Consider the following 27,456-nt stretch of genomic DNA (forward strand, 5'->3'; position numbering starts at 1 on the left):
ATGTTTTGTTGATGGTGCATGTCGGAATTTAACAGCAATAGAATAAGCAATATTCACACAGGAAAGGGGTAAACGTGGTGCAGTCTTAGATATATTTAATAAATTAAAACAAGGTACAAAAAAAAAACAATGTACATTTTATACCTCCCCTTCACTAATTTACCTCCTCTTCTCAACAGTTTAACCACAACAGTCTATCACAGATATAAACAGGCTTGTAAAACAGCTAACACAAGAGCTGCACCATGATGTCTAGCCATTAATCATTGAATCTTCTTCTGCGTTTCATACACAACGTATTTATTGTCCCAGAGGACCCAACCAATCCCCCCCCCCCCCCCCCCTCCCCCCACGAAACACATACATGCTACATGTTTGCAGGCACCTCGGATAAGACAGAAGGATTAGACTGAGATAATATTATCTGGAGACCACAAAGTACATTTTGGTGTTGATTTAGTGAAATGCCGACGGGTCGAACTGGCTGTGTAGCCGCTGGTCTCCGATAGCACTGCCGCAGCTGTCCTCCATTTGCCTTCACAGCTATACATTTATTTATATATAAATACATGGGCTTCTAATTTGTTGTACAGTGCAGATGTTTGGTGGATGCAGATGTTTCTAAGGCTGCGTTCCGTTTGGATGTTTCCTTCTTGCCCTTCTCCAAGGCTGTTTCTCCTCCCCCCTCCCCATCAATGGGGGGGGGGGGGAGACCACTGAATGGCTTGTGAGGAATCGATGAGTGCTTAGGAAGAAATGAAGTGACACCGTGGGATGGAGCAATGGATAGGGCTTCAATGCCAGGGATAGGAGTATGCACATTTAGGTCCAATAGGAGTGCACTAAACAAGTGGGGTGGGGGGAGGGGGGGGATCCACACACATACTTGTGCGCACACAGCCGCTCACACATAGTTATGTACACGCACACACACACACACACAACACGCTCTCAAATACGCAGAAAGCCTTCGGTAATAACTGTTAATATGCACAAAATGATTAATATTTTTGCACGATTACAGTGACTATGCAGTCCAGCCACAGGGACTAATAATCAATCCCCCTAACACCCAATCCCTCCCCTTCCGTCCGGTAGTAGTTCTACCTAGTCTTCCCAGTATCGACCCCTGCATTCCCTAAGGGGCTACATGAGAAATTCAACATTCTACATCCCAGGGAATCTACAGTCTGAGTGAGATATGTACATGAGGTTCAAGCCCTACATATATATGTATATGTAATATATATACATGTATATATATTATATATACACACTCACACACACACACATCTACTGTATACATATAGGGTTTGGCATCAGACGACCAGCTGTTGCCTGTGAGCCTGTCTTGTGGTCTTTAATGTTTAATGTGTCAACTCATGACCCCAAAAAGGCAACTACCAAGAGAAGTGCCACGCAAGTAAAACCCTCGTCCACAAAACAATACACATTGATTTGGCAAATGCAAAGTATAGCAAGGGGCATGGGTTGTGGGATAAAGTCATGAGTAGAAGCACTTGTCTGCAGAATCCCATCCCCAGATCGTGCCATATCCTTTTCCTCCTGTGACCAGCGGAAGGGCTAACCTCCCCATACTCTTTACAAAGACATGATTATAATGCCTCTGTTTTAACCCTAATATGTTATTCACTAGCTATGCACGGCACAGATATCCACTTTGTTTTGGATAGTGATGCAAATCAGGGGACAGATGTCGGGAAGAAATAATGGCAAAAGTTGGGCACTGGAAAGGGTGCGCGTCCACACCGAAAGAACTGAATAAATCAAAGGCCATAAGGAGGGAGAAAAGAGGAGAAAGAAACAGTGTGGAAAGTAAACCAAAATAAAAGATAAAATAAAAAAATCAGGACGCAGAAAGATAGTGGCTGGTTGCTCGGACAGTTTTCTGTTCCTCTGCCTGACGACAGCAGCTTCCTGGAATGTTTCCACCTCTGGATGACCGTGAAGTCGGGGTGTGGGGTTGGGTACACAATCTGCAATATATCATCTTCCCTTTGTGTCTGTTTTTTTTTTCGAGGTGGAGCAGGGGCATCCAGCTGTTTTGTACCGATGGCAGAGGTCGGTTGACGGTCAGGTCAAAGTTCAAGAGTCCCGTTTTAGTATTCTGCGGCGTACTCTGTACCGTGGAGCCCCCTGCACACCAGGGTGAACTCTTTGACGATGTCCTTCACCCTCCTTTTGTTCACTCGCTCTCTGCAGGATGGAGGAGTACAAAGGGGGGAGAGACTGCATGTCAATGCTAGTGGGAAACAGATTTTAATATTTCCTCTGAAATTTGAGAAAGGATATAATTATTTGGACAAAATCTACAATGTGACAATATCTTGGGCATTAACTATTCAATACACACATGAAAAATATAAGCAAATTCTGTAATGCCGAGTGAACGTTTATCAGTTCACACCAAGTCCCAAACTATATCCTCCTCCTATAAACTACATGTCACAACACGCATATGACACCAACACAATGCCCTGCCCTGCAACAGACGAACTACCAAGGAACAGTGTGGTTGGGATCAGCATAGTGTTGAACCTCTACCTGAGGATCTGCTGTGAGAAGGTCTCTTTCTGTGTAGGTGTGAGCCGCATTGAGGGGAAGCCAGGCGGCTGCAGGGCTTCCTTCAGCCAGAGTGTCAGCAGAGAGAAGCAGTTCTTGTTCATACTGAAGAGCACCTCAGCAAACTGGTCCATCAGGCTCCGAGAGACCCCGCCCCCGATTCCCTGGGAAATGGCAATATTATATGTCTGTGGTAGAGTGCTACTGTATATAACTGATAGAATGTAAGACCAGGAGAATGACTACTATTATAAGCATCAGTAGTAGCACTAGTGCTTTTGGTAATATGGCTTTGTATGGCACATACAACTATAGTATGGGCAATGCAGGCAGAACTCCTCACCTCCAGCAGGGCCTGTATCAACACCTTGCCATCCTCCTGGACCACCCTGGCCACCGGGGGCACATCAGAGCAGTGGGGCAGCAACTCCGTCTGAGAAAGACACACACAAACAGACGCTGTTTAAGAAGCATACCCTTGTATCCCACCGATGGGGATTGAGACATTTTGAGTTTTGTGCTTCCTTACAAAGAACAAGCATGTCGACTTGACAGTCGGAGCCTCCGGAAATTTGAGTGACAGGATTCCTAAATAAAAGAAGGGGAGAGAGGGTGAAGGAAAGAATATATAAACAAAAGGATTTAGTTTGTTATTATTATGGTGCTGGCAGTGTGTGTTTGTGTCTGTGTGGGTGTGTGAGCGACAACGCCCACTTACCACAGTGGAACACCGCTTTCACATCAAGGCTCTCTGACAAGAACAGATCTGGCTTCCTTTTGAGGGCCTAGGATGCAGAAACAAAAGGCACGGAGCAGAGGTTGGTTTCTGTGACCCTGACCCTGGGTGGAAAACACACCTAGCCCTAACCTCCAATTCATATCCACTGTGCTCCAGTGTACCCGGCTCTACGCCTGGCAGCCAGATCTGGCCGGCAACACGCTACGACTAGGCGCTACGGCTCTGTAGACCGACTAGGATGCATTCTAATGTCCAAACTCATACAGAGCTCCTCCGCAATACACAACACAGGAGGTATAATCAACAAACTGCATAAACAAAAGATTTCAAACATTCAAAAGTAATCACTGAAATATCAAACTCAAAATAAAGGCAATGGCGTTTCCTTTTTTTTTGCTAAGAAAAATATGCAATTAATTTTACTTTATTTACATTATTTTATTTGTTTTGTTTTTGGTTGACTGGACTGAATATGCAACAGAAGTAATTGACATGTGCAGATAAAGAGAATCATAACTCATCTGGTAAGAATGAACTCAGTCAGGATGGGAGAGAGAGGGGAGAGAGGGAGAGATGAAGGTCAGATCTATCCAAGGATAGAAAGCCAATGAAGAAGAATGAAAAGGGTAGGCAAAATTATAGAACAATTAGAGCCGTTAGCCAATTAATCTAAATTGATTAATATTGAGTAAATATTAATTAATTTGGGCTGTGACCGGCTCTAGGCTGGAATGACCTTCCAGTAGAGGACATGGCTCAGAGGCTATAAGAGGTCATCTTGGGTTTCTTACAAGCCCGAAGATGGATGAAGTGATCACCTGATCTTCACTCGTACAGAATTGTCTATCAATCAAAAGGTATTCACCTATTGGACTTTATGTGACTGAACATCCCTTCAAGCCCCAACAGTTATGGCCAATTAAATGCAGATAAAACAGGGATGCATTGAAGGGCAAGTTCTCCAGTATGCTACTTTGAATGTCTTGCAGTTCAGTTAAGAGTAATGCTGACAAAGGTTTCATAGAGATGGATTACCTACCATACCTAATTAATCTCAGATTTCAGTAGGAGGGGTAGAGCCCATAAGGTATGACAAACACTGTATACTTTATATTCAACCCAGGAGGTCCACATGTACCTCATCAATCTGACTTGTGTATTACCAGAAAGTTGTGTTGTCCTGCCAACCAGGCCGTAGGTGAAATGTTTTATTTATATTATGAAGGTGTATGATTTTATTTGCTGCTGCAAAAGGAAGGATAATTCATAAGGATACAACTCTCTTCTCTGCCCCTTCACTAGCAGATGACTCTTATTTTCTCAAGCATTTGAGGTGAAGCCTGAGACTCCAGTTCAAATAATGCCCTCCACGTTTCATTCCAGCACCTTGCCCATATGACGGGTTTCAGTAGGACCCGGTAACAAAATGACAGTGAGTGGTAAAGAGAGAGTGAGAGAGAGTGTGATAGTATCCAAATAAAGAAAGAAAAGGAGATAGAGGAGAAACAAGAAGACAGAAGGAGAGATTTACAAGAGAGAAAACCCAAAGTGAATGAAATAAGAAACCAAAAACACACCTGAGCTTGGAGTTGCATAAATGAATCAACAATATCAGGATGATCCCTGGGTCCTAAAATATAATAAAGATGAAACTTAACAAATCATAAGAGAAGAATAATAATATACAAACAGCAACTGAACAGATTCAACAGTCATGTGGAAATAAAAGGAAAACTCAAAAATATTTCATCGAAATAATTCACACGTGAGTAAGGGACGAAGGGGAGAACGTGGGGGTGGGTTGGGGGAAGGGGCGTATGAAGCTTTGCCGAGGGTCTCGGGGAAAAAAACGGAATCAACTGAAAAACGAGCAGAGACAAAGACATGGGTCCGTTTGGAGAGAAAAAACAGAAGTAACAGAAAAATAATCAACCTTGGAAAAACAAAACCAAAGTAAAAGTGGGTTTGGAGTGGGAACCCAGGAGGCACCTCTGTTACTGTGACCGATAATAATGGAAACAAATGCTCCACCCAAGAAAATGATGTTTTCCCAAAGATGTACAGTGGGAAACCAAGCATTTTGATGAGCCAGAGAGCTTGAAGAAACATACATTAATGTATCGAGGGGAGAGGTTAAAGTGCACTGCCCTGAAAGATTCCCCCCTTTTCTCCCCGAATTTTGTTTGTCAACTCCTAGTTGTTAATGTGTAACTAAAAATGAGACCATGCCATCCCTGATGCTGGACACAAACTACAAGACATTACAACATTCAAAGTGTTATGGGACATCTTACAGTTAACAACCCTGTAGGATACGTTGGCGATTAATTTACGTTGAATTATTATGAGGTTTAACAAAGAGGTATGGTTTGGCAGGAATGGAAAAAATAGGTTGGAAAACTCCTGTAGTGTGCGCCCAGCTTTAGCTGTTCCCAGACTCCAAACAAGATTCCGGTTCAATCCCCATCTTTGCGAAAAACGTATACACAGATCCCCCATTTTAACATCAAACGCAGCGTTCGGCTTGTTCAGAGGGCTGCTGCGAAACACAATAATTCACACCTAGAATCTTATATTGGCTTGGATTGAAGTCACAGACCTGCCGTTAAATGCCCCTCAACTCCATTAAGAAATGGAGAAACAAGACGATTTACATAATATGCCACCACAAGTGTGCATTGTTAAGAGTTGGCCCCGTTTCCATGACAATGATGTGCCAATTATTCCATAAGTGGAGGCAGCACCGTGAAGACTGTACACCGAGCATTCCTGACAGTGTGGGAATTTAGTTGGACGCAAGAGCTTCTGTGTTTTAGATCGCTTTCACCAAGGTTAATTTTAATGTCAGGGAACAACAGAGGGGAGGGTTTGGGCTGCCTGGGTGAACGCAGCCTGTGCTATATTATTTAGCTACAGCCAACTGAACAAGCCACTGTTTTAAGTCCTCCCGTTAGTGCACAAGGGCACCTTCTGTGAATAAAAGCGTTAACAGGCAGGAAGACAGAACAGCCAGTACTGTACCAGTCAAAGTACAAGAGAAGGGTGGGCGGGGTGGGGGTGCACAATGATAAAAATACAAAAAACACACAGGACAGGAGAGGCAGACATGATATGTACCTTGACACTCAATCACACTTGGGGTGAAAACATTTTTGGGTGTATGCGTCTGTCAAGAGTGTGACTAACAAACACACTATTGGATTGACCTTTAGGTTCCACCTGCAGCTGGGTAATCCAAAGAGGTGGCTGGAATAGGTTTGATCATTCTCATCAAATAAGATTAATCCTATTTGATGTGCTTCATACAGAACTCTATAGTCGCTTCAATAGCAGTATACCAGTAGTAAAGGTTTGTCATCAAAGCTTACATTGATGAGAAATACATAGACACATTGCGGAGGACATAATTGTTGATTCAATGTATTTTAAGACCGAGACAATCCGCCTAGGCCAGAAGGTACATTGTCCTTACAATTAGCTCCAAAAGCAATGAGGACTGGGTAAGACAAGGGTGACGTAGCATCCTCTGATGCGCTTTAACTTCATGAAAGCAATCCCCTGGGCAGAAACATCTAAAGTGCTCTTGCACTGTGGACTAGAAATATATAAAACAGCATTCATTGTCCTCCCAAGTGCTGTCAGGAGGAAACTTGAAAGCATGATTCTAATATATTAAAGAATACAGATCGGGGAAATGAATCCATATTGGACCTCCTCTCGTTTTGCCAAACATTCAATATGATGTTGGACAAGCAGGGACACACAGAAAACGATTCAAATCAGTAAAGCATCAGGGATCTGGCTATAACAAAAAAAATGGCACAGACATGGAGAATCATTTGCTGCCCCCTCACTTGCCGGACCCCCTACCTTGTTGGAAGATAGAGAGTGTTACCGAGGTAACTAGCTCAAACAGAGCCTTGATGGGTGGGAAGTGGTCCGTCTGACTGGCAAAGATATGAACCATCTGAAACACAAAGCTTCATCAGCACACACACATCAAGCCTAGTGGGTGTAATCAATGGATTCGCAGTTATACAACAAATGTCCAAAGATGGTATTCTCATCTGGAGAAAAATATAAAGAGGAGGTTAAAATAATAATTAATGTGTCATATGAGGATGATTGAGTTTGCATACCTGATCAATAAAGACCTGTGTGTGTGTCTGTGTGTATACCTGCTGTTATGTGGTCCAGTGTGTAAGTACCTGTCGTGTGAGGTCCAGAGCAGAAGCCTGAGGTATGGTGCTGTACATCTGACCAAGCATCTCACTAAGCTGGGACACCATCGGCGCAAAGTCGTGGAGAAGAGTCTTCACCGACTTCTCAAAGATAGCACACACGGCCTGAGGGACACACATGCAGACATCAATCACCACTCGACAGAAAGTGATGATTGGCGGAGCTGTGAAGTCACACTTCAAATATAGACATGGGGTTGGTATCTGTGAACACATCCGATTGGCCCACGGGTCTTGGGACCCTCATCTTGACCTGTGCCTTACCTCTACCACCTGGGAGTCATTTAGCCACTGGCTGAGGACCGTCTGGATGAGGGCGAACACCTGCTGCAAGACCACCACCACCTGAAGGACACCAATGCATGCATATTATTTTCAAGTGTGTAACCCATAGCTATGAACATTGTATATTTTCACCAGTCCTATGCGATAGCAGAACTTATGGAGGGAGACGGCACAGAGCTCGGTCAGGAAACCAAATCTGAATGGGGCGGAGATGTGTCTTGCGTCCTGTTTTGTTAACTTTAGGCTATTCCGAAAGTCTGATTTGTGACACATTTTTTCACAGAGAGTATTTTTTACATACATTCAATATTTGAAGGCATGTCCATTTAGCGCAATTCATATTTTTTGTATTATATTCTATACTTTTAATTTGAACCATGAATCCTTTTCATTTGGATTTGCTCAAATGACTATTGTGGCAGCCATTCCGATGGCTGGTTAAATGGGCATTGCAGAGGGTGGGGTGGCTCGGGGACTCACAGGGTTGGGTCCGGGTGGAGGGGGCGTGGTTTTAACAGGCGGCGCCGATCCCTCCCCTGACTCGTCGTCCTGCTTGCTGATGTCCAGGGTGGTGAACAGGTTGGACAGCAGACCCAGGATGTGGATGATGGCCAGCTTATTGGAGGGGTTGGGCTGGAGAGGTGCAAGAGGTACAGACAAACACAGGGTTATGCTCTGGAGAACCGCCAGGAGATACCAGTGCTAGGTCGACGAGTGCCCTACGAGGATGATTAGGATGGTAATATTCAGAGGACATCCCCATCTCTGATACTCACTCGCAGGTCAAATATGCCGCATGCAAGACATATTTATTATCATATTAGATACCTTCTCCGACAACGCAGACAATATTCTTCATCTTACCAGATATCCTTCCATAACTATGTATTGCATCGATTGAGCGTTAAAAGCCACCACAATTATAATTTGACACATTTCCATGATGTTCAGCTAGTCGTCAGAATGCTCGTGTCCACCCCCTCTGACTCATGTACATTACCCATACCCCCTCACCCTCCACCCTTACCCAAATTCTCAGAGGTAATTAAGGCGTCATTAAGAAACATTTATCTACCCATGTGTCAACATGACAACGGAACATCAAGTACAGAGAGCAAAAACAACTTCAGCAAAAATAACACCCACGTCTGCCTTCCCTTAAAATACAGCGAGAAAATCATTTCTAACTCCGTTGCCGTCATAAAACCCCCCCAGCCACTCCCTGATGCTGAGGCGGCGACTCTCCACCAGGGGGCCGTAAGACACTGGCCTGGAGTCTCTACGCCGAGGTTATGGCCATGCATACATTACACAGCTCGAGATAATGCACATAATGGGTGGTGGTGGTGGTGGGTTAGGGGCAACGAGGAACAACAAGGATGAGTCGGAGAGGGGGAGAGTAGACTGATTGAGCTAGAGAGAGATACAGAGACTGAGATAGACAGAAAGACAGAGACAAAGAGCGAGAAACAGACAGACAGAGATAAAGGGAGACAGAGAGACAGGGAGAGAGCGATATAGAAAGAGATGGAGATGGAGGCAGAGAGAAGGAGCGAGAAAGCGAGGAGCAGCAATGTCTGTACCAACTCCCCTGTTCACCCCAGGAGAGAGGTCTTTGATGGTGGCGGAACAAGGAATTAGGAAGAGGAGGCTACATTTATCCCACAGAGATAATATCAAGCGAAGTATTTATAGGTACTGTCAGCTTCTTATTTTTTTAATTGAACGAGCAGGTCAGGTTTCATTATATCTGTAATTTCATCAGGGTCAGTCCTTTTTTTGCAAGCACAATAGTTTGAACCTGAGGAAATACATTTGCTTTAGATAGTTTTCATATTTTCTCCTGCTTGCAGTGTGTGTGGTGCGTGGTTTGTGTACTTTGTTATGTTGGTCTCAGCCTGTGGTGCAGGACCAACCTCCATCTGGTCCTGCAGATAAATGTTTCCCTGCAAAGGCCAGACAGCCACAGGATCTGCTCCTGCGGCCAATGCCCAACAACGCCTGCCACGTATGGCATATGCCATACGTGTTGACTGGGTAGCCCCAGCCCGTTCTGCCGGAGATTTGAATTCGCCCTGCAGCAGGGTCTGGAGAGGAGCAATACATTTCTTTCTGCTTCCGGAGCCAATCACCAAGATGGCTTTTCCCCCTGGCGTGCTATTGGCTGGTTTAACACAATGATGACAGGGAAGCAACGGCAAGTAGCCAATTGCGTACAGAGTCATTTGAACTACGGCCGTTGATCACGCCTCTTGTGCTGAAGATAATGACATCAGCTTCCCCAGACCAACATGCAATCTACGATTGAGCTTGGTCTGGCCACAGCCAGGAAGTGTGTGCGGGGGGGGGGGGGGGGGGGGGGGGGGGGAACCCACTGACGCTAAAGACCTATTACAGATCAGTGCCAGTGGGTGGGACTTAGGGGTGTATGGTATTAACGGTATAAAGAGTGGACCGGTGTGAATTTGTGCTACGGTATGTATTTTGACGTTACCGTTTGTCCGGTGTGACAGGTAGATCACACGAGCACTAATGAAGTATTGATGTAGTACCAGAGACGCAGTCGTTTATTCATAATATCATCCGGCGCACACATCTTTTGGCTGTGTTCTATAAGATATTCTACAACACTCCAGGAGCTCCGGCAGGAAACCTGGGGCTCCATCTAAAGGATCAAATATAACCAAATCAATCAAATATAAATATATATATTATAGATAGACATATACCTTTTCTCGGTATATTATAGATAGACATCTATAATATACAGAGAAAAGGTATATGTCTATCTATAATATATATATATATATATATATTATAGATAGACATCTATAATATAACATATAATATCCCGGCCTAAAGCTGTGTGCGCCTCTGGATGATATAATGAATAAAGGACTGCGTTGGGTTCTCCAACGTCTCTGGTCCTTCTACATCAATCTGAAGTCGTGGTTCAATCTGCACTTCACGGAGTCAAAGCCAACGTTCTTCCCCCAGTTCCTTCTCCACCATGGCCGAGAATCAATACACAGGTCTTATTTTGCAAACCCGCACCCGCCCTTACCCCCGAATACTTCCGCACCCGACTAGACCCGCTATAAATTGATACAGACGCCCGACACGCACCCGAAGGAAAATTAGAAACATTATGGAACTCCGGGGAATTACACTATCTGGTGTTTAGCGTGGTGCTTTAGATTGCTGTGCAAAAAAAGCACATCATCCACTGTGGACGCTTTTAGTTGACTCCTCCGCTCCTGAATAACATATCCAGCACCGGAGAAGTGTTGCTCGCAATCACAAAACCCACGACCGACCAGCACTGTTCAGGCGTCCGACCCGACCCGAACCCGTGTCATCCAAATTGTGCGGGACACCATGTCAACCCCCACCACGAGTCTTTACTTATTATGGAAGTACCAGAGACGTCCGAGAACCCGACGCAGTCTTTAATTCATAATATCATCCGAAGGCGCACACAGCATTTGGCAGTGATAGTTTATATTATATAAGGCTATATTATATGATCACTGATTGGCTGTTATGTTACGTCCCTCAGGGAGTGAACGCTGATTGGCATTGTGGGAGTTGTCAACTTCAATCCACAAGCGCCAAAAAGTCACTGTCTGCCTTTTCTCGGTCAAGAAGGCACCAAATTAGAAATGTATGTTACTGTTGACTACATATATGACCCACTTTCAATACAGATTCATGTCTCCAACGTTGAAATTCTCCTTTAATGTTTGGGCAGATGTGTGAGTGTGTGCGGATGTGAATCGTGCGTACACACCGTTTCGTCGGCCAGCTTCTCAAGCTGCTGTATGTAGGGGGTGATGAGTGAGTGCAGGTTCCTCAGGATCTCCTCCACGGGGAGTGCAGAGAGCAGGAAGCCCAAGGCCTGCATCAGCCACATACACTGACTCGTCTGTTGGGGGGAGAGGCGTGCATGTTTAGACTCGGTTACCGCCACCATGACACGTAAATCCCAAATGGGCATTGAAAGCACACATACAGACTAGTGCACACCGACGGCGACCTCCTCACAGTACACCCATAAAAAGAATGCAATGAAACAAGAGTTATGTGTCGGGTGTCTCTACTTTAAATGCAAGGCGCGCGGTCTCTCGTGATGGGCCAACACAAGAGGACACACACTGACCTTGTGGATCTGCTTGATAAGCACCTCCTGGAAGAGACGGACACAAGTTATGTTTTATGAATGGCATCAAAACTCTTTCTAGCACTTTTTACGCAAATTTGAAAAAGAACCCCCCAAGCATGAATATATTTAAAGTGTTGGACTACGGGATCTTAAAACTCAAAATGTACATGACATATCACAGAGGAATGTACCCACTGCAAACATACCGGTGATCTATCAAAAAGTCTAAACTAATATTAACACCCAAACCTCTCAAGAGTCGATCCTACACTGACTTCCTCTGCTGACTTTGAGATGTATATTTATATCCTTTTTGACATTTTTCTCGACAAGCTATTTGCTCAGTGTGTCTTGTTGGATCCATCCCTCGGTGCTATGTCATGGTGACTATGTGTTCAGATCCTGCGGTCCTTCACTTTAAGTCTAACACCGGCTCTGCACTCGGCTGGTGCAGAGCTTCTCCAGGTCTCGCTGCTCCTACCTGGGAGACGGCCACGATATTGCTGGCGTAGGGCGGCAGGTCGTATTTACACTCCCTGCAGATCTTTTTGAGCGTGGACACGGAGGAGACCGAGAGGTCCGGGTTTCCAAGGGCCTGCAGGACCAGCGGCAGCACACTGCTGAGCATGACTGGGTGGTCTGCCAGCCATTCTGCCAGCGCTCCTGGGTTAGGGAAAGAAGGGGGAAAACATTCATGTCAGAAATATTTTTTGTTTTTAGTTTCAATACTTTCAATTACAATTGCAGGAAGTGACAGCCTGTTTACAATTCCCAAATCTGTTGCTCTACTTCTGATTTTAACTACACTTGTAGTAACTGTTGGGTTTACAATTGTACTAATTAACTGCCTGTTTACAATTCACAAATCTGTGGTGTTCTGTAAGTTTCATATTCAACCCACACTGAGTCAGTCAATAAAACTCTCTCAAGATCACTTGGTCTAGTTTTTGCTTATTAAGTACATTTGGTATGAATGATAATGTGTCATTCCGTGATCTCATTTAAATCGGAGTGGATTTAAAATATTTATATTTAATATATTTAAATGTGCGATTAATCGCGAGTTAACTCACCAATACTATGCGATTAAAACTTTTAATCGTTGCCCAGCCCTATTATGTACACGTTATAGCCACCAGTATTATTGAAAGAAGCATTCCATATTAGATGATGGAATAGGAATAGGAATATTCAGACTCAAGGCCGATCTCACGTCCTTATTTTTTAGGGGTGCTGCTAGCAGAAGCAGAAGGCGGGGGCGCAGAGCCAATTGAGTTTCCGTTACCTATAGTAAACATGACTGTGTCTGCCAGCTGCACGTTGTTGATGTTGATTCTGGGAATGAGCCCTATTAGACCCGGGATGACGTCCGAGTAGTTTACGTCTATCGTCTCCGCTATAGACTGGAAGCCATACAGCAGTGCTTCTGTATGCTGGAGGGGGGTGAGAACACATTGTGATGAGACGTGAAAGTGAAACCATTTTCTTGTACACTAAACACTCTCGTTAATTGGTTACAGCCAGGCTTGTTTGGTGGCTGTGGTTTACTGTAGAGGCACGGCAAAGATTCATGTAAAAAACATGCATCATGTGATGTGTATGCCACTCACCTGCCACGACGTGGGCTGCTCTGTGTTGGTCAACAGTCTTCCAAGCTTCTCATAAAGGTTACTTAGAAGCTCCGCCCCAAGCATCTCATACACGTACATGAGCGTGTCTGAGATGTCCACTCTGGAACAGACACACACACACACACACACACACACACACAGTTTCAGAGCAGAAGCATCCTGCACCCTGCTCCGTTTCAGGATTAAGTGTTTTAAATAACAAGCAAATGGGTATGGCCTCACTCAGAAGTCGCAACCCATGTCAAGTTAAAACAGAGTCCAGCTGAGTGTATGTCAGAGAAAAACTCATATTTATGAGCAGCGAGTGACATATGAAAACAGTCTTCATAATGGCAAATGTCACAACGCACCAAACTACCGCCGGTGCCATTACAGTCAACACACACTTTTGAACCAGGTTTTTGGTTACATTCTGCTTCCTTTTTTTCTTGAGGCATTTCTGCCTTGGGGAGGGTTGCTCTCACACGTTTCTATACACACACACACACACACTTGAACAGACCTACCTGTAGATCCTGAACTGCTCCTTCTCATCTGAGGACCAGGACGCGTACTCCTGGTCGGAGGGGAACTGGGCTTTATGGAGCAACACGTCCACCAGCTGGAAGTAGACGGGCCGGTACACCTGCAGGTACACGGCCTGCCGCTCAGGCTCAAATGACATGATCTCATCCTAGAGAGAGAGACAGAGAAACACAGAGACAGATAGACAGACAGTGAGACACAGACATAGAGAAGGACAAACAGTGAGAATGGTACATATTATGTCATCTGCATCGAGTTAGCCTTTCTATTTGCTGACCTTTGCTGAGTCAACCATGATGACTTGAACACAACATGTTCCTAATCACATGACGAAGGAATAACTGAATGAATAAAAAAATAAAATGGCAAAAAACACACAAGATGGTGTGTACTGCATGTATATATGAAGGGGGGAGGGGGGTTACATACTTGTAGGGTGTACCAGAAGGTGAGGGTGAGAGAGCTGGTGGTCTCATTAACCGGGTAGTGGCCAGGAATGCCCGTACAGAACATGATCATGTTGACTAGAGCCAGGAAGCTCTGCCAGTGGTCCACCTGTTCCAGCAGGGTCCTAGAGATAGAGAAATAAGTGTGAGGCTAAATAATGAACAGGTATACAAGTACGGAAGTAATTCATCCCCAACAGGTAAAATGATAATTTGAAGAAAAAGAAAAAAAAAAAAAAAATCACAAAAATGTAATTCATCAGGGATTAGCACATTTTAAGATTGAACAGCTCCCCCCCACCACACACACACCTGGAGTGGTTCTCTCCCAGGGTGACCACGATGCGGCAGATTCCATGGCAGGTCTCCATGTCTCCACCCTGCACTGCCTCCCTCAGCTGCTCCTGCAGGGCCAGCACCAGCGGCACCAGCTTCAGCAGAGTGTTAACATACCTACACACACACACACACACACACACGCACACGTTAGGAGTCTAGAAGGTAGAGAGATGAAAGTTACCGCCAAATCAATACAGCGCTTTGTGAAATATCCCTGCTGACTCATAGCCAGGCTCTGCTTACTTCAGATCTCTGCTCAGAAGATAGCGTTGCCTAGTATTTATGACAGATAGTTTCACTGCCCGACAATGTCCCTGGTTGATTGTGTATTGGCAGTCTGGGTTCAGATAATGACTTTGCAGGGTTTCCGGGAAAGAGCCACACCCAACGGCTCTCTGAAGTCTCAGGACACACACACACACACACACACACACACACACACACACACACACACACACACACACACACACACACAGTCATCCACATTCAGGGCACGTGAAGCGGCTGACATTTGCTGACATTTTGTGTGCGTGTGTGACTACTTTGTCTGTGTGTGTGTGCATATTTCGAATGCCATGGAAGACATTATCCATGAGTGAGCAACATAGGATATAAACAGAAATCCATACTGGGTCTGTGTTTGTGTGTATGAGTGCGTGTGTGCGTGTCTCCAGGGGTTGTGGGTGGAATGCAGGACTTTCATGCATCCTTCATGAGGACGTTGAGAAGGACAAGGTGAGGCGGCATGAATATTCATCAGAGAAAGGTTGGGGAAAATCTCCTTTTTATAGAGCCTTATGCCCCATCCATCGCTGTATGTTTTGGGGGTAGAGTCCCTCTTTGTTCTCCACTACCAGCTCTCGCAGTGGCTCATTTAGCTATTTCTACCCCGAGGTTTCTGGGTTTTTACGCGGCGAGCTGCCTTAATGTCTCCGTGTGATAACGCAGAGTCACCGCCTCAGCAGTCTGTGAACATCAGATGCTCCCTGGAGACTATCCCACCCTGCACTCTCAGCCAGCCATTCAGACCAGTGTGTAGCCGTGTGTGTGTCCTACATCCTGTAGGTTTGATCATGGCAGGAGAGAGAGGGAGTGAAAGAGATAGAGAGAAAGAGAGAAAGAGAGACAGAGAGAGCGAGCGAGCGAGCGACTACACACATGCACTTAGAGGCCAATTCATTTTTAATGGGCCGCTTTAGAGATGTATGTCATGGTCTCAGCTCTTTGAGGAAACAAGTGCCTGTTTGTGCAGAAGTCTATGGAGTACTGAAATCAAACAAAATGAAAGGTAGTAGTCGACAGAGTGTGTGTGTGTATATGTTTCCCCTCTTGTAGTGGACGGGATTCTGTAGCAATTCGCTGTTGTACCCCCCATCCTTTGGCTCCGCTTCATCACTATGTTGCCCCGGTGAAACACTGTAAATTGTACCTCTTCGTCCACCCCACCAGCCCTTAGTACTCACTCAGCCGCCATCTAGCACCCCCCCACCACCACTCCCCCTGCTCTTTCCTTCTCTGATCCCCACTGCAATTACATCAACGCTCTGAGACAGGGGAAATGGGTTGCCTGGCAACAGGATGCGGCTGGACCAATAGCATCCTCCCAAATGAGTTGACTGTAATGTGTTTAAACAGAAAGAGAGAGACAAAAGAGAGATGTGGGGCGCGGGGGGAACAGTATGGAGGTAGAGATTCTGGACTGGAGTAGAATACACAGGGAGGGTATCCAGAGATTTGTGTGAGTACACTCACATCCAGGCGCGTGCACATACTTACACACACACACACACACACACACACACACAAACAGGCCCATGAGTCCCTGACTTTGACAGCTAGAATTTAAATACAAGACGTACAACATTTTATTCCTGCTTAATCAAGGAGGATTGTCCATAAAAAGTGAACCAACCAAAAAACATCAGCTAATTACATGTTCACCAAGGAAATTAAATGGAACTCATTAGCAAGCAACTGCTCTATCTGTAACTGAAGCATTTTCCATGAAATGCATGCATGTGCAAACGCGTATGCAGGGACTTCAGACAACTTGTCAGTAATAGCTTTCCGCGTGCTCTTGCTTCCCATTCTGGTGTACTGGAGAAAAGCATTCCTTTGCCTAAACTCCTCCACCTCGTACACCTCCACCTCCTCCTGTTCCTCCTTCTCATCGTGGCTCTATATTCTCCTTCTGCACCCATCTCCCTCTCAGTCACAACCTCGGCGGCCCTTCACCCCTCCCCCCAGCCCTGGGGATAGGGTAATGGGGGCCTGCCATGTCTGAATCAAGCAGGGCGTGATGACATCTCGGCCCTGCTCTGTAGTCATGGCAACGCCAGCCAGCCGAGAAAATGACCCCTCCCCTCTCCTCCTCCCCCCGATCTGATGCCCCTCCAATGCCCTCTCTCGCTCTCCTTGCTTCATTCCCGCCTCGTCTCCTCTGTCGGCATCTCATTGCCGTTCCCGTCTACTCCATCTCTCCCTCTTGCGTGCTCTCGGTTTGAACTCTACCCCTTTTTAATCTCTACTTCTACTTTATCCAACCTTGTCTGTCTTTGGCAGCTCCCTAAGACACACCTTCATTTTGTGTGTGCGTTTGTGCGAGGGTACATACACAGACCAACAAACGGATAACACAGGTAAATACAGACACAGACAGACAGACAGACAGACAGACAGACACACACACACCTTTGGGAGTCTGGCTGGGAGATGGCATTGACAATGGCCTCCACTGCTGTGTCAAAGAGTTCGGGGTCGGGCAGCGCGCTGAAGCAGTCGTGCACCAGACTCTCGCTCTCATTGAGCGGCACGTCCAGCATCACCCAGGACGACAGGCAGCGCAGCACACGGGCCTTCACCGCCCCCGGGCTGTCGGCCCTGCGCAGGAGCTGCTGCAGCAGGGGGCACACAGACCCCCACTCGCGCCCCAGGGCACCGCGCACCTGGAAGGGAGAGGAAAGGTGGAGGGAGAGATTGGTCGTTCACCTTTTTTTCATGCTGGGGGGGCGAGCGGATTGCACTAAGGCCGAATTCATTGTTCTGTGGAGCTTCCCACGCTTTTGCGAAAGATCCACTTTTGGACTCAGGGACATGACGCAGATCTTTTAGTACCTCCACGACACGTTTGTGTACAAAAGGTGGCAGTACAGCCAACAAGCAACTGCGACGCCGAATGTGCTCTATTGAAAATATGTGGAAGCAATACAGTTTTATGAAAAAGTTGTTGCAAAATCATTCAAGATGCAAAGCTGAAAGCAGTTGGTGTATCGACTGAAAATTCATTTTTCATTTTGCCGGGGGCATTTCAATTTATTCTTGTGCCTGGCTCACCAAAACAAAACAAAACACGATACCTTTTTTGCGCTTGAACATTCACTGATTACTTGACGTGAACCCGAAAGAACTGGCAAAGCGTTGCTAAGCTGTGAGAAGACCGAATGTCAAACTTGTAGTTCATTAATGGGAAAGGGGACGTGTAGACTCTACAACTAGCGACCTGGATCTTTGCATACGTGCAGGAAAGCCGAAGTGCAATTTGACATCTAGCGTCTGCCTGATAATGTTACAAATTGACAGATGTATTTTGTTGTGGTTTATGTGTACAGCGTGTGTATTCGTCATCTGCCTATGCCCTGCGCTTAAGGATGTGTTGGAAAAAAGGGATTCCAGGACTTAAATGAAAGCAGTTGTTCGCCTGAAGATGTATTTCAGTTATTTTTGAGTAAAAAACGTTTTAACAACAAGCTTAAAACTGCATAATTAATTATAACAATAATAAAACCATTCATGGAGCAGTCAGAAATTAAGTAAACAGTTTGAAATACTTGTTTGGGAACAGAGCATTTATTTTGAAAACCACACTATTTAGAGTTATTACAAGCTGTGAGTTGCATTAAAAGTCCCATGGCATGAAAATTTCACTTTAAGAGGTTATTTTTCTTTTTAACATTAATATGAGTTCCCCTAGCCTGCCAATGGTCCCCCAGTAGCTAGAAATGACGTTGGCTGTAAAACAAGCACTAGGTATCCTGCTCCGCCTTTGTAAAATGAAAGCCGATTGCAAATTTTGCCCCATATATCGTCATAAGGGGCCAGGTTACCTCCCCTTCTCTGCTTTGCCCGCCCAGAGAATTTGGCCCGCCAATTAGACAATGATCTACAACTGTTGTACACTTCTTTGTTATATAACACCTCGGGTTCTCTGACGTCTCTGGTGTTTCCACAACGAGACTCGTAGTGGGGGTTATCTCAGCCATGGTTGAGAAGGAATTGGGCGAATGGAACTTTGGCTTTTGTGTACCGTTACGGTTACACCCCTAATATCTATGTATAATATGATATAATTTAGATATAGAGCTCCAAGACTCCCGCCGGAGCACCCGGAGTGTTGTAGAATATTTACCCCCACCCTCTACCTTGACCCGCCTTTAAAAAATGACATGTTTGTGGAACGCTCATCATGGGACTGGCTCGTAGCGCCTGTAATACTGCACCAAGGCTGAATATCTTGAACATCTTCAAATACTGTATTAAGGGACCACTAACACCTATATATAAGCATCCATAACTTAGCATGCCATGGGACCTTTAATGAGTGGAGACATTGAGAGGATTATGGTTCTAACGGACCAGGCGGTCAGTAAGATAATGATAGCACTTCTCCTCTCATGTGATCACAACCATTTAGGCACTGCAACTGCCAATGCTGTTGTACTGCTTTTCACTAAATGAAGTCGACCATTTGGATGGCTGGCATGAACATTTTCAGTTGATAAATTGCATACCTTATCTGCATCGTCTTTTATTGTGTGCCTTTGTGCATAGTCTGATGCGTAACAGCAGTGTTTGGGTCCTACCTGTCCCTTGCGGTTCTGCGGCAGGCGGCTGGTGTGGAACTCCTCGGGAAGCACGGTCAGCAGCTCCAGCAGCGCCAGGCAGCGCGCCCTCCCGTCCACCCCTCCGCCCTCCTCCTGGAACACCCGCACCATCTCGGCCACGGCGCCCGGCCACGCCTCCGGCATGGTGTTGAGTGCCAGCGAGGCCAGCGCCACGCACAGCCGGGTCAGCACCATCTTGGAGCCCGAGGAAAAGCAGGCGATCTGGGAGAACAGCTGGCTCTTCAGGGACTCGTACTGGTCAGTGGGGATGTCCCCCCAGTAGCGGGAGATCTTGGTGTGGAGGGCGCTCGCCCCAAAGTACTGGATCTCGGGGACCTGTGATGAGACGAGGTTGTGTCAGAGTAATACAAATAAAAAGGGAACGCATATCTGGTTGGGATTACATGTTTTTGTTTACGTGTTTAACTTGTGTGTGTGTGTTTTTATATGTGTATGTGGTTATGTGTATGTGCATGTGTGACAAACCTTGTCCGGGCTGAGCAGGGCCCAGCAGAACTGCCAGGCCTGCGGGGAGACCTGGGCCTGCATCAGCCATTTCTGTGCCAGGTTTTTGTTCTCTATGTTGGGGTCGTAGTATAACTGGTGGAGCGCCTGAACATTTGCAAAAGAAAAACAGATGGTTTCTTTTTTTCTTAGTCTATGGTTACAAACCTAAAGGAGAGTAAAAATGTGTCCACAAGGAAATAATGTCTAAATAAGTACCAGTTGTGTGTTTGAAAAGCGAGCAATACAAAAATAGCTTTCCCAAAGAAGTAAAGAGCAAAAAAATACAATTCTAATCCAATCCTGATACACATAGTTTGTGTTTGTTTGTTTTATCATCCTGGTTTGTCTGGAGCAGGTTCCAGCCAGGGAAAGAGTTCAGATCTCTCTAACCCACAGTCAGTGAAACGAGCCTCACACCCGACATACTTAGTCGATACATATGACCATGACAGACCATCGGAAATCTGAGACTGGAAAGAAATTGATGTGAACAGGCTGCAGGGAAAAAGACAAGCGGAGGAAGAGGGAGAGAGAAGGAGAGAGGAGAGCGAGAGAAATCACTCTTCTGTCATGGCTGGATTCGAGATGCTAATTATAGATGTTTTCTCCCCGATCTCTCCGCTCTCCATACTCCCTCTGCCGTCACATCCCATGCCTGTCCCGCTCAAACCTCTCTCATCCCTCACAGATGTACCTTTTTTAAACACTTTTCAGCACTCCTATTCTGTCTCATCTATATATTTATTTTCCATCAACAGTATATGTATCTTTTTGCGAAGTGAACAGATGGACATGCATTGAACACTCTCTCTCTGCTCCATAAATGCCTCACTCGGTCAGTCAAAGGGCTCAGGTTACAGGCTTTCAGATGGTCCGTTGTCACTTGAAATTGGTTCATTGTTAAAAGTGAATTCCTGTAAGGAGAAGTTCCACAAAGCCTTGTCTTATATATATATATATATATATAACTGAAGCACAGTCTGGCCACCTCTCAGGTCTTTATTTTCTGTTGACACTGTAGCTGGCAGGCCAGCCAGACCGCTTGGCAGGACTAATACTAGGAATGGTCCAAATTCAATATTACCGACGTCCATCCTCTTTCGGTGGTATTGCATCGTCATCACACCTTATACTTCTTAATGTCTGCTATATCAAACGAAATATGACATTCCACACTGACCTCCAAATCAAAACTAGAAATTCCCTTGACACTCTCGATGATTAAAGCTTTGACCGCCCAATTTATATTTCTTCATAGTTCAATGTTAAAACCTCAAATCGATTCTCTGATGACGCGACTACATATCAATATGGTGTGCCACACCCTACAATGCAGTATCCGCATCATGACAACCAATACATTAATATCTCTTGGCTCTAACTGACAAGGTAAAAGAACAGAAAAGAGTGCTCGGACAAAGCCGTGTTCCCGTGACTGGGTGGGGGTCGGGTTTCTTCCAGTATGGCTGCCGACTGCCAGAGAGGGCGTCGGCTGCTAGTGTGCTGTGATACTGCTCCACCATTATTAGGCTCATGTTACCGTAGGAGCACCACCAACGCCTGGGCACTTGTCTAATGAGCCAATTGTTTTCACAGTGAGGTGGCACAGCTGTGTGTACCGGAGACTGAGGCCCCGTCCACACAGACGAAAACAATCTTTTCCCCTCCGTTTTCCTTTGATGCATTTCAGGAATATCTCCGTAAAGATGGACTCATTGCGAAAACGCATCGAGCTGTAGATACGCTGTAGTAAATATTCAAGGCGCTGGTTCTCCACTAAAAAAAGCGCATCCAGCCTGCGCGCATCCAGCCTGCGCACTGTATACAAACATTCAGTCGAGGAGGAGATAGCAGTTGTTAAACCTTTTATATTGAGCTGAAATCATTTTTAATGTACAGTTAGTAATTCAATTTACCAAGGGGCTGTATTTAAAGATACAAAAATAATACAAATAAGAAATATATATGTATATTCAACGCAACTCTAACGTTACCCAGCTGGTGGGGGGGCGATGACTTCATCGTTTGCGTTTCAGGCGTCCACACGAATCCTAACACAAAAAATGCATTGGTCCGTTTTTCCACCCTGGGACCTGGTTTCAAAAGACTGGATCCGTTTGGACAGTCGCCCCAAACGCACAAGACTTATACGTTTTCACCAACAAATCTGTAAGACAATCCCTAAGACAAGCCTGCACAGGGACACAAACACACTGAGACACTACCTGTTTAAGTCTTTCACAAGAAAAGAATTCCAGAATTTGTTCACTTTCTTGTAGGGAGAGCAGCGTCATGGCAATGACACTTGTATAGGGAAAATGTCATTTTTAACAAGCCTGTCAGTCGCTTTAGGCTAGGCCTGGATTAGGATCGACATCGTGGGGTGAAGAAGGGTTGGTGCTCATCTAGTCAGTGTTCAGCTCACATTCTGCAAGTCAAACCTGTGATCATCTTCAAAGGACCAGAGGATCATTAATGCCACATGTTGTTATACTCACCCACACCCCATCAAACGGGACAGTCAAAGTACATGTTTGTGTTGGTTTATCCTCCCTGGGATTAATAATAAACACAGGGAAATAAAAATTTCCACATATAGCAATTAAGAGGAAATAGAACAGGTTTTTTGGCTCTGATTACTTTTCCCTAATGGCCATTTGCTAAAGTTATAATCTAGTCTTTGTAGAAGCAAAAAAGTGTGCAACAATGCACACACATTTGTAGGCGATGTATTGGCCATTTAACTGGGGAGACTACACAGATGAGAAAAGTCACCTGCTTCCAACCTACGGTAGGGTTGCTTAAAGTAGGAAGTCTCCAAAGATACCATCATGCTCCCCCACACCCCACCTTTTCTCACAACGTCGGAGAGCCAGCAGGGTGGTGGACGCTATAGGTATAAAACAATTCTCCTCCCCCTCTCTCTATACAGGTCTCTCTGCTCTCTAGTAGATCCACCATCTGCTCCTCTCACATCAGTGAGGTAGACCGCCACGCACTAGGCACTCCAAGCCTCAGAGGACCGAAATAACTTGTCTAGCCCAGGAGCTGCACAAACACACAGTAAGCAATTTACAACAAGAAAGGCAAGTGGTAAGAGGGCTGTACGTCAAGAGCAGGAGAGGGGCAAAGATTTGAAATTCATATTGTGTAGTCATCGCTGACACACTGTATCATCATACCAAATATAAAATATCACGAATTCTGGAACGCACTCGGGAATGTATAATTTTCACAAGACCATTGTACATTGATGTATATTATGTACACATGTATGCATGATCAAGTGCAAGTCAGTTGAGCACCGCAGGTGATGGCCCACGGCTGTGATTTCCTGGGGCCATGTGTTGTCCACAGCAAACCCTCAATGTCAGCCTCCTAATGGGAAGTCAGCCGCCAATCTGGCTGCCCTATAGGAGGGGGGACACATGCCTTTTTTGCTCACCCTATACTGTATGAGGGGAAATCTTCTCTAATGAAGAACCTCTGAGAGAGGCTACGCAGGTGCGTGCGTGTACAGAATCTAAAAAGGAACACCCCGTTTCCAAGGGTGACACATTCTCAGTCGGTATAAAAGTGTTTCAACAATAGGTATAAAAAAAGTTCCAACAGGCCTTTTGGCACTGTTTCAGCAGTTTGTTACGTTTTTCTCCACGTCGCCGCAGGGACTGATTACTTACTGCCACCCGATCGATAGACATGATCACCCACTGCATCCCACTCTTTTCGTCCCTACAAAAATCAATAAGATGACAAAGCTAGGAAACATGGTGCGTTTGCAAGCTTTACTTATGAGAGGCTATTTCTCTCCTCATCTCTTATCCTTATCCGAAAGAGTCTTCTACCCTTTCATTCACTCATGTATTCCTTCATTATGTTTTATACGGCAATACCTTCCTTGCAAGTCAATTCATATGTTGAATGCAAAATGATACCACTTTATATTCTGAACACGTAGCAGCACTGTCTACACTGTCATAATCCCCACGTGGGTTCAGCACCTGTATTGTTTGACTCTAAACATCTACTGTCGTGCATCGTTGCATGGTATGGACATGTTACGACCCACTGGGGGTCATCCCCGGTTCACCCTCCCAATCACTATAAATGCTACAGACAGTGCCGTATATAAGACAATGTGGTATTGTATGGAGAGAAAAAAATAAGTCAAACAAAGAGCTTTGTTTGAGTTGGACAGCAACACAGAGCCAGAGGCAATCAGATCCAGCATCGCAAACACACAAAGTGTGTACATGTGTTCTCTGAGATCTCAGTGTGCCACCATGCTGGCGACTGCTGCCCAGTGCATTTCCTCCATGGGAATTGTCATTCCGAAACATGACATTTTGTCAGCTTTACGATGCGGTTACACATCTTGAGTGGTTTTGACAGTTCCGTGCGACACACCTTCCTGCTACCCACTATCTGTCAACTAGTGAGGAGAAGAAAATAATAATAAATGATGATAAGCTCTCAGACTCCCACTGAAGCGGGTTAAGACCTTCTCTTACCACCCTTCAGTGTCTAAATGCTTAAGCGCCAGCATACTATGATGAATATCTACCGAGCACAACTGCGTAACAGACTCACCACTGCTTTCAGACGGAGCTTTAAATTATTTCAAATGTTCAAAAAAGGCCTTTGTTGATAAAGTATATGTGTATACTTTTGTAAGGTGTATTTTGTTTTTTGAACATCATCCATTTCTCATTTCTAGATGAGAAGCATCTTCAGAAGTCAACACCTCCAAGTTTGTTTCATTGTTTTCGTTTTGAATATCAAAAGATCAAATGTTAACAGGTGCTGGTTTCATGATTCTACCTGCCTGCTGATGAAATACTACTAATCACTCTTCCCCATATTAAGAAAGGACTTCAGCACTTAGGGAAGAAATAACGCCTGACTTGTGTCTCAATTACTTAATTTACTGATTAAGAATCAAAAAACAGCATATAATGACAATATAATGGAAAAGACTACCATAAGGGTGAAACTATTAGTTTGATTCTCATTTAAATTAGGAAAGAGTTGACTGATACAAGATGGTTCATGACATGAAGTTGTTCTCATTAACTCTCTGATGCATTAATTATAATACTACTACTACTACTACTACTAATAATAATAAATAATAATTTATAGAATGTATATCCCTATTACAGTATAAAAATAAAGTCACAAATCGCTTATACATACTTTCCGCCCAATGTCGCCCTATGATATAGGGCGACAAAATATGAAATAATCAAAACAGTTAACATTGACAATGACATGCTGTATTTAACGTCACAATTAGTTCAGCACATACAGACCCCATCCCTGACTTGTATTCCCAATGGAACGAGAAATAGGATGGCAAAAGCCAAACACATTTTCTTCCTTTCTCCCTTCCGTTGCACACGCGCTCACCCCCCAATCCCTCTCATCAAATTGGCTATGCTCCTCTGCCGAAACACCTCTACTCTCCCCCATCCCCCTATTGTCTTGCCTCCCCCCTTTGGCAACAGACAGTGGCCACCCAGCAACAAGGAGATTCATCACAGCAACCTGGCAGCCACACTAGCGAAAGCCGCGGGCGGCACGGCGCACACACGCCTGTGTCTATTGCGCACCTATTTAGTCACAAGTTGGTTGGCAGAGCAAACCAATCAAATCAAGCAGACCGTTTATTAAGGAGAGCGACTCGTGGGGTTGGATATGGCTTTTAATATGTGATCTTTAGCTTGTCATCACTCTCTCTACCTCATCGGACACCCACTTGTAACAATGAATATCTTCCTAGTATGACTAGCCAATGGTGGTGATGATGACGGCCGCACTGCTGTGATGACAAACGCAATAAATTAAGTTTCGATTTCCAAGAATTGCATGATGCCGACACATACACGTTTTGTTGTATTACATGATCTTATCGGGTATCTGATGAGTCATTACCGATAAAAGACTTAACCAAAACACTAACCTTCTCCACGTTCTCTACAGTGAATTCCAGGGTGTCCGGTGTGGACGCGATCCTCCCTGAAGTCTCCATATCTCCGCAGTCACGGAGCTGTCAAAGGATTCGAGAACACAGCGGTTTAGCAGCCACGAAGCGTCATGTGTATTTCCTTGACCCTACCATATCCCGAACACAGGTCTCCTACAAATATAGAGCGGTACATCTGTTGGGATTATTATGACTGAACTGACTCCACGACACCACAACAAGCTAACCGGCAGGCTAGCATTAGCTGAGCGGACTTAGCACTCACACCGTTGACAAGCGCCTGCTATTGCTAATATGCTAAGGCACACTAGCTAACAGTGTGTGTGATGTTGACCAAGCGGGAACTACAGCCAACCAGACAGCGGTGTAATTATTATAAATATACTTAAACTATAGTCATAAAATGAAAAAAAATGACGAATTTGTAACCGCTAGAAAGCTAACATTTGTCACCTCTCTTCTGCGACGATACGGGACGATGCTCCCAGCTTTGGTCTATGTTCAGCCTCTGCGCCGTCAGAGACCAGGTCCTTTCTGGCCAATCAGATAGCTCGTGTCATTCCTCCAATTACATGGGGCTGCATCTCTTGGTGAGTCAGTGAGTGAACACTATCATTTTTTTACCCAATGTATTCGACCTGTAGTGCAAAGTACAAAATCTCAACCATATGATAGCAAAACTTGAAAGGAAAGATGATTTCAAATGTTCTTGTCTTGTCTATGTATGACACTGAGCACTACATCTTCCCTGTAATAACCTATATTATTATGTGATTCAAGCGTGAATGCTGCTAGTCTCATGAACCAATTGATATTTCAGCTAATTCATGCCCTCAGTAATCGAGTTAATAGGCCTATGCACAAATATTCCGGGGTGCGTTTTCTTTTCTTTGGTCAACAGCGTCCCCATGTGGCTCAATATAAACATTACAGAGCAGCAACTCAACCTCTTATGATTAACCCTTGATGTTTGACATGATGTTTAGTTAACCTACCGAAATCCGAATCAAGCATCACAGGGACAATGAAGAATTATAGCAGCATTTGTATTTTAACCGTTTAAAAAACTCTAGTGATAAAAGTAGACTACAGAAATAAAACACATCATTTGTTTATCAGACAAAGTATTTTT

At 44.9% G+C, this 27,456-nt stretch overlaps 1 protein-coding gene across 1 annotated transcript; it reads right to left on the reverse strand.

Annotated features, from left to right (window-relative positions):
- Nucleotides 1-80: 80 nt before the first annotated feature.
- ipo13b (importin 13b) lies at nucleotides 81-26,833 on the reverse strand. The gene is made up of 23 exons (XM_079740212.1): nucleotides 26,778-26,833; nucleotides 26,301-26,387; nucleotides 20,318-20,443; nucleotides 19,811-20,167; nucleotides 17,643-17,896; nucleotides 14,925-15,065; nucleotides 14,596-14,737; nucleotides 14,148-14,314; nucleotides 13,621-13,741; nucleotides 13,296-13,443; nucleotides 12,492-12,673; nucleotides 12,008-12,034; nucleotides 11,639-11,773; nucleotides 8,329-8,481; nucleotides 7,828-7,908; nucleotides 7,531-7,668; nucleotides 7,193-7,289; nucleotides 4,900-4,952; nucleotides 3,302-3,368; nucleotides 3,113-3,171; nucleotides 2,927-3,016; nucleotides 2,566-2,747; nucleotides 81-2,217 (listed from the first exon to the last, which is right to left on the reverse strand). The coding sequence occupies exons 2-23, from the start codon at nucleotides 26,367-26,369 to the stop codon at nucleotides 2,121-2,123; spliced, it is 2,886 nt and encodes a 961-aa protein (XP_079596338.1). The 5' UTR covers nucleotides 26,370-26,387; nucleotides 26,778-26,833; the 3' UTR covers nucleotides 81-2,120.
- Between the last annotated feature and the right edge of the window lie 623 nt (nucleotides 26,834-27,456).

Source organism: Pollachius pollachius (genome assembly GCF_949987615.1).
Source record: "Pollachius pollachius genome assembly, chromosome: 7".
Classification (NCBI taxonomy): Eukaryota; Metazoa; Chordata; class Actinopteri; order Gadiformes; family Gadidae; genus Pollachius; species Pollachius pollachius.

Coding starts and splice junctions, on each gene's coding strand:
- ipo13b (XM_079740212.1), bottom strand. CDS start 26,369: ATGGAGACTTCAGGGAGGATCGCGTCCACACCGGACACCCTGGAATTC. Junction 14,738..14,924: donor CTGGGAGAGAACCACTCCAG/GTGTGTGTGTGG, acceptor CTCTATCTCTAG/GACCCTGCTGGAACAGGTGG. Junction 4,953..7,192: donor ACTCTCTATCTTCCAACAAG/GTAGGGGGTCCG, acceptor ATTATATTTTAG/GACCCAGGGATCATCCTGAT.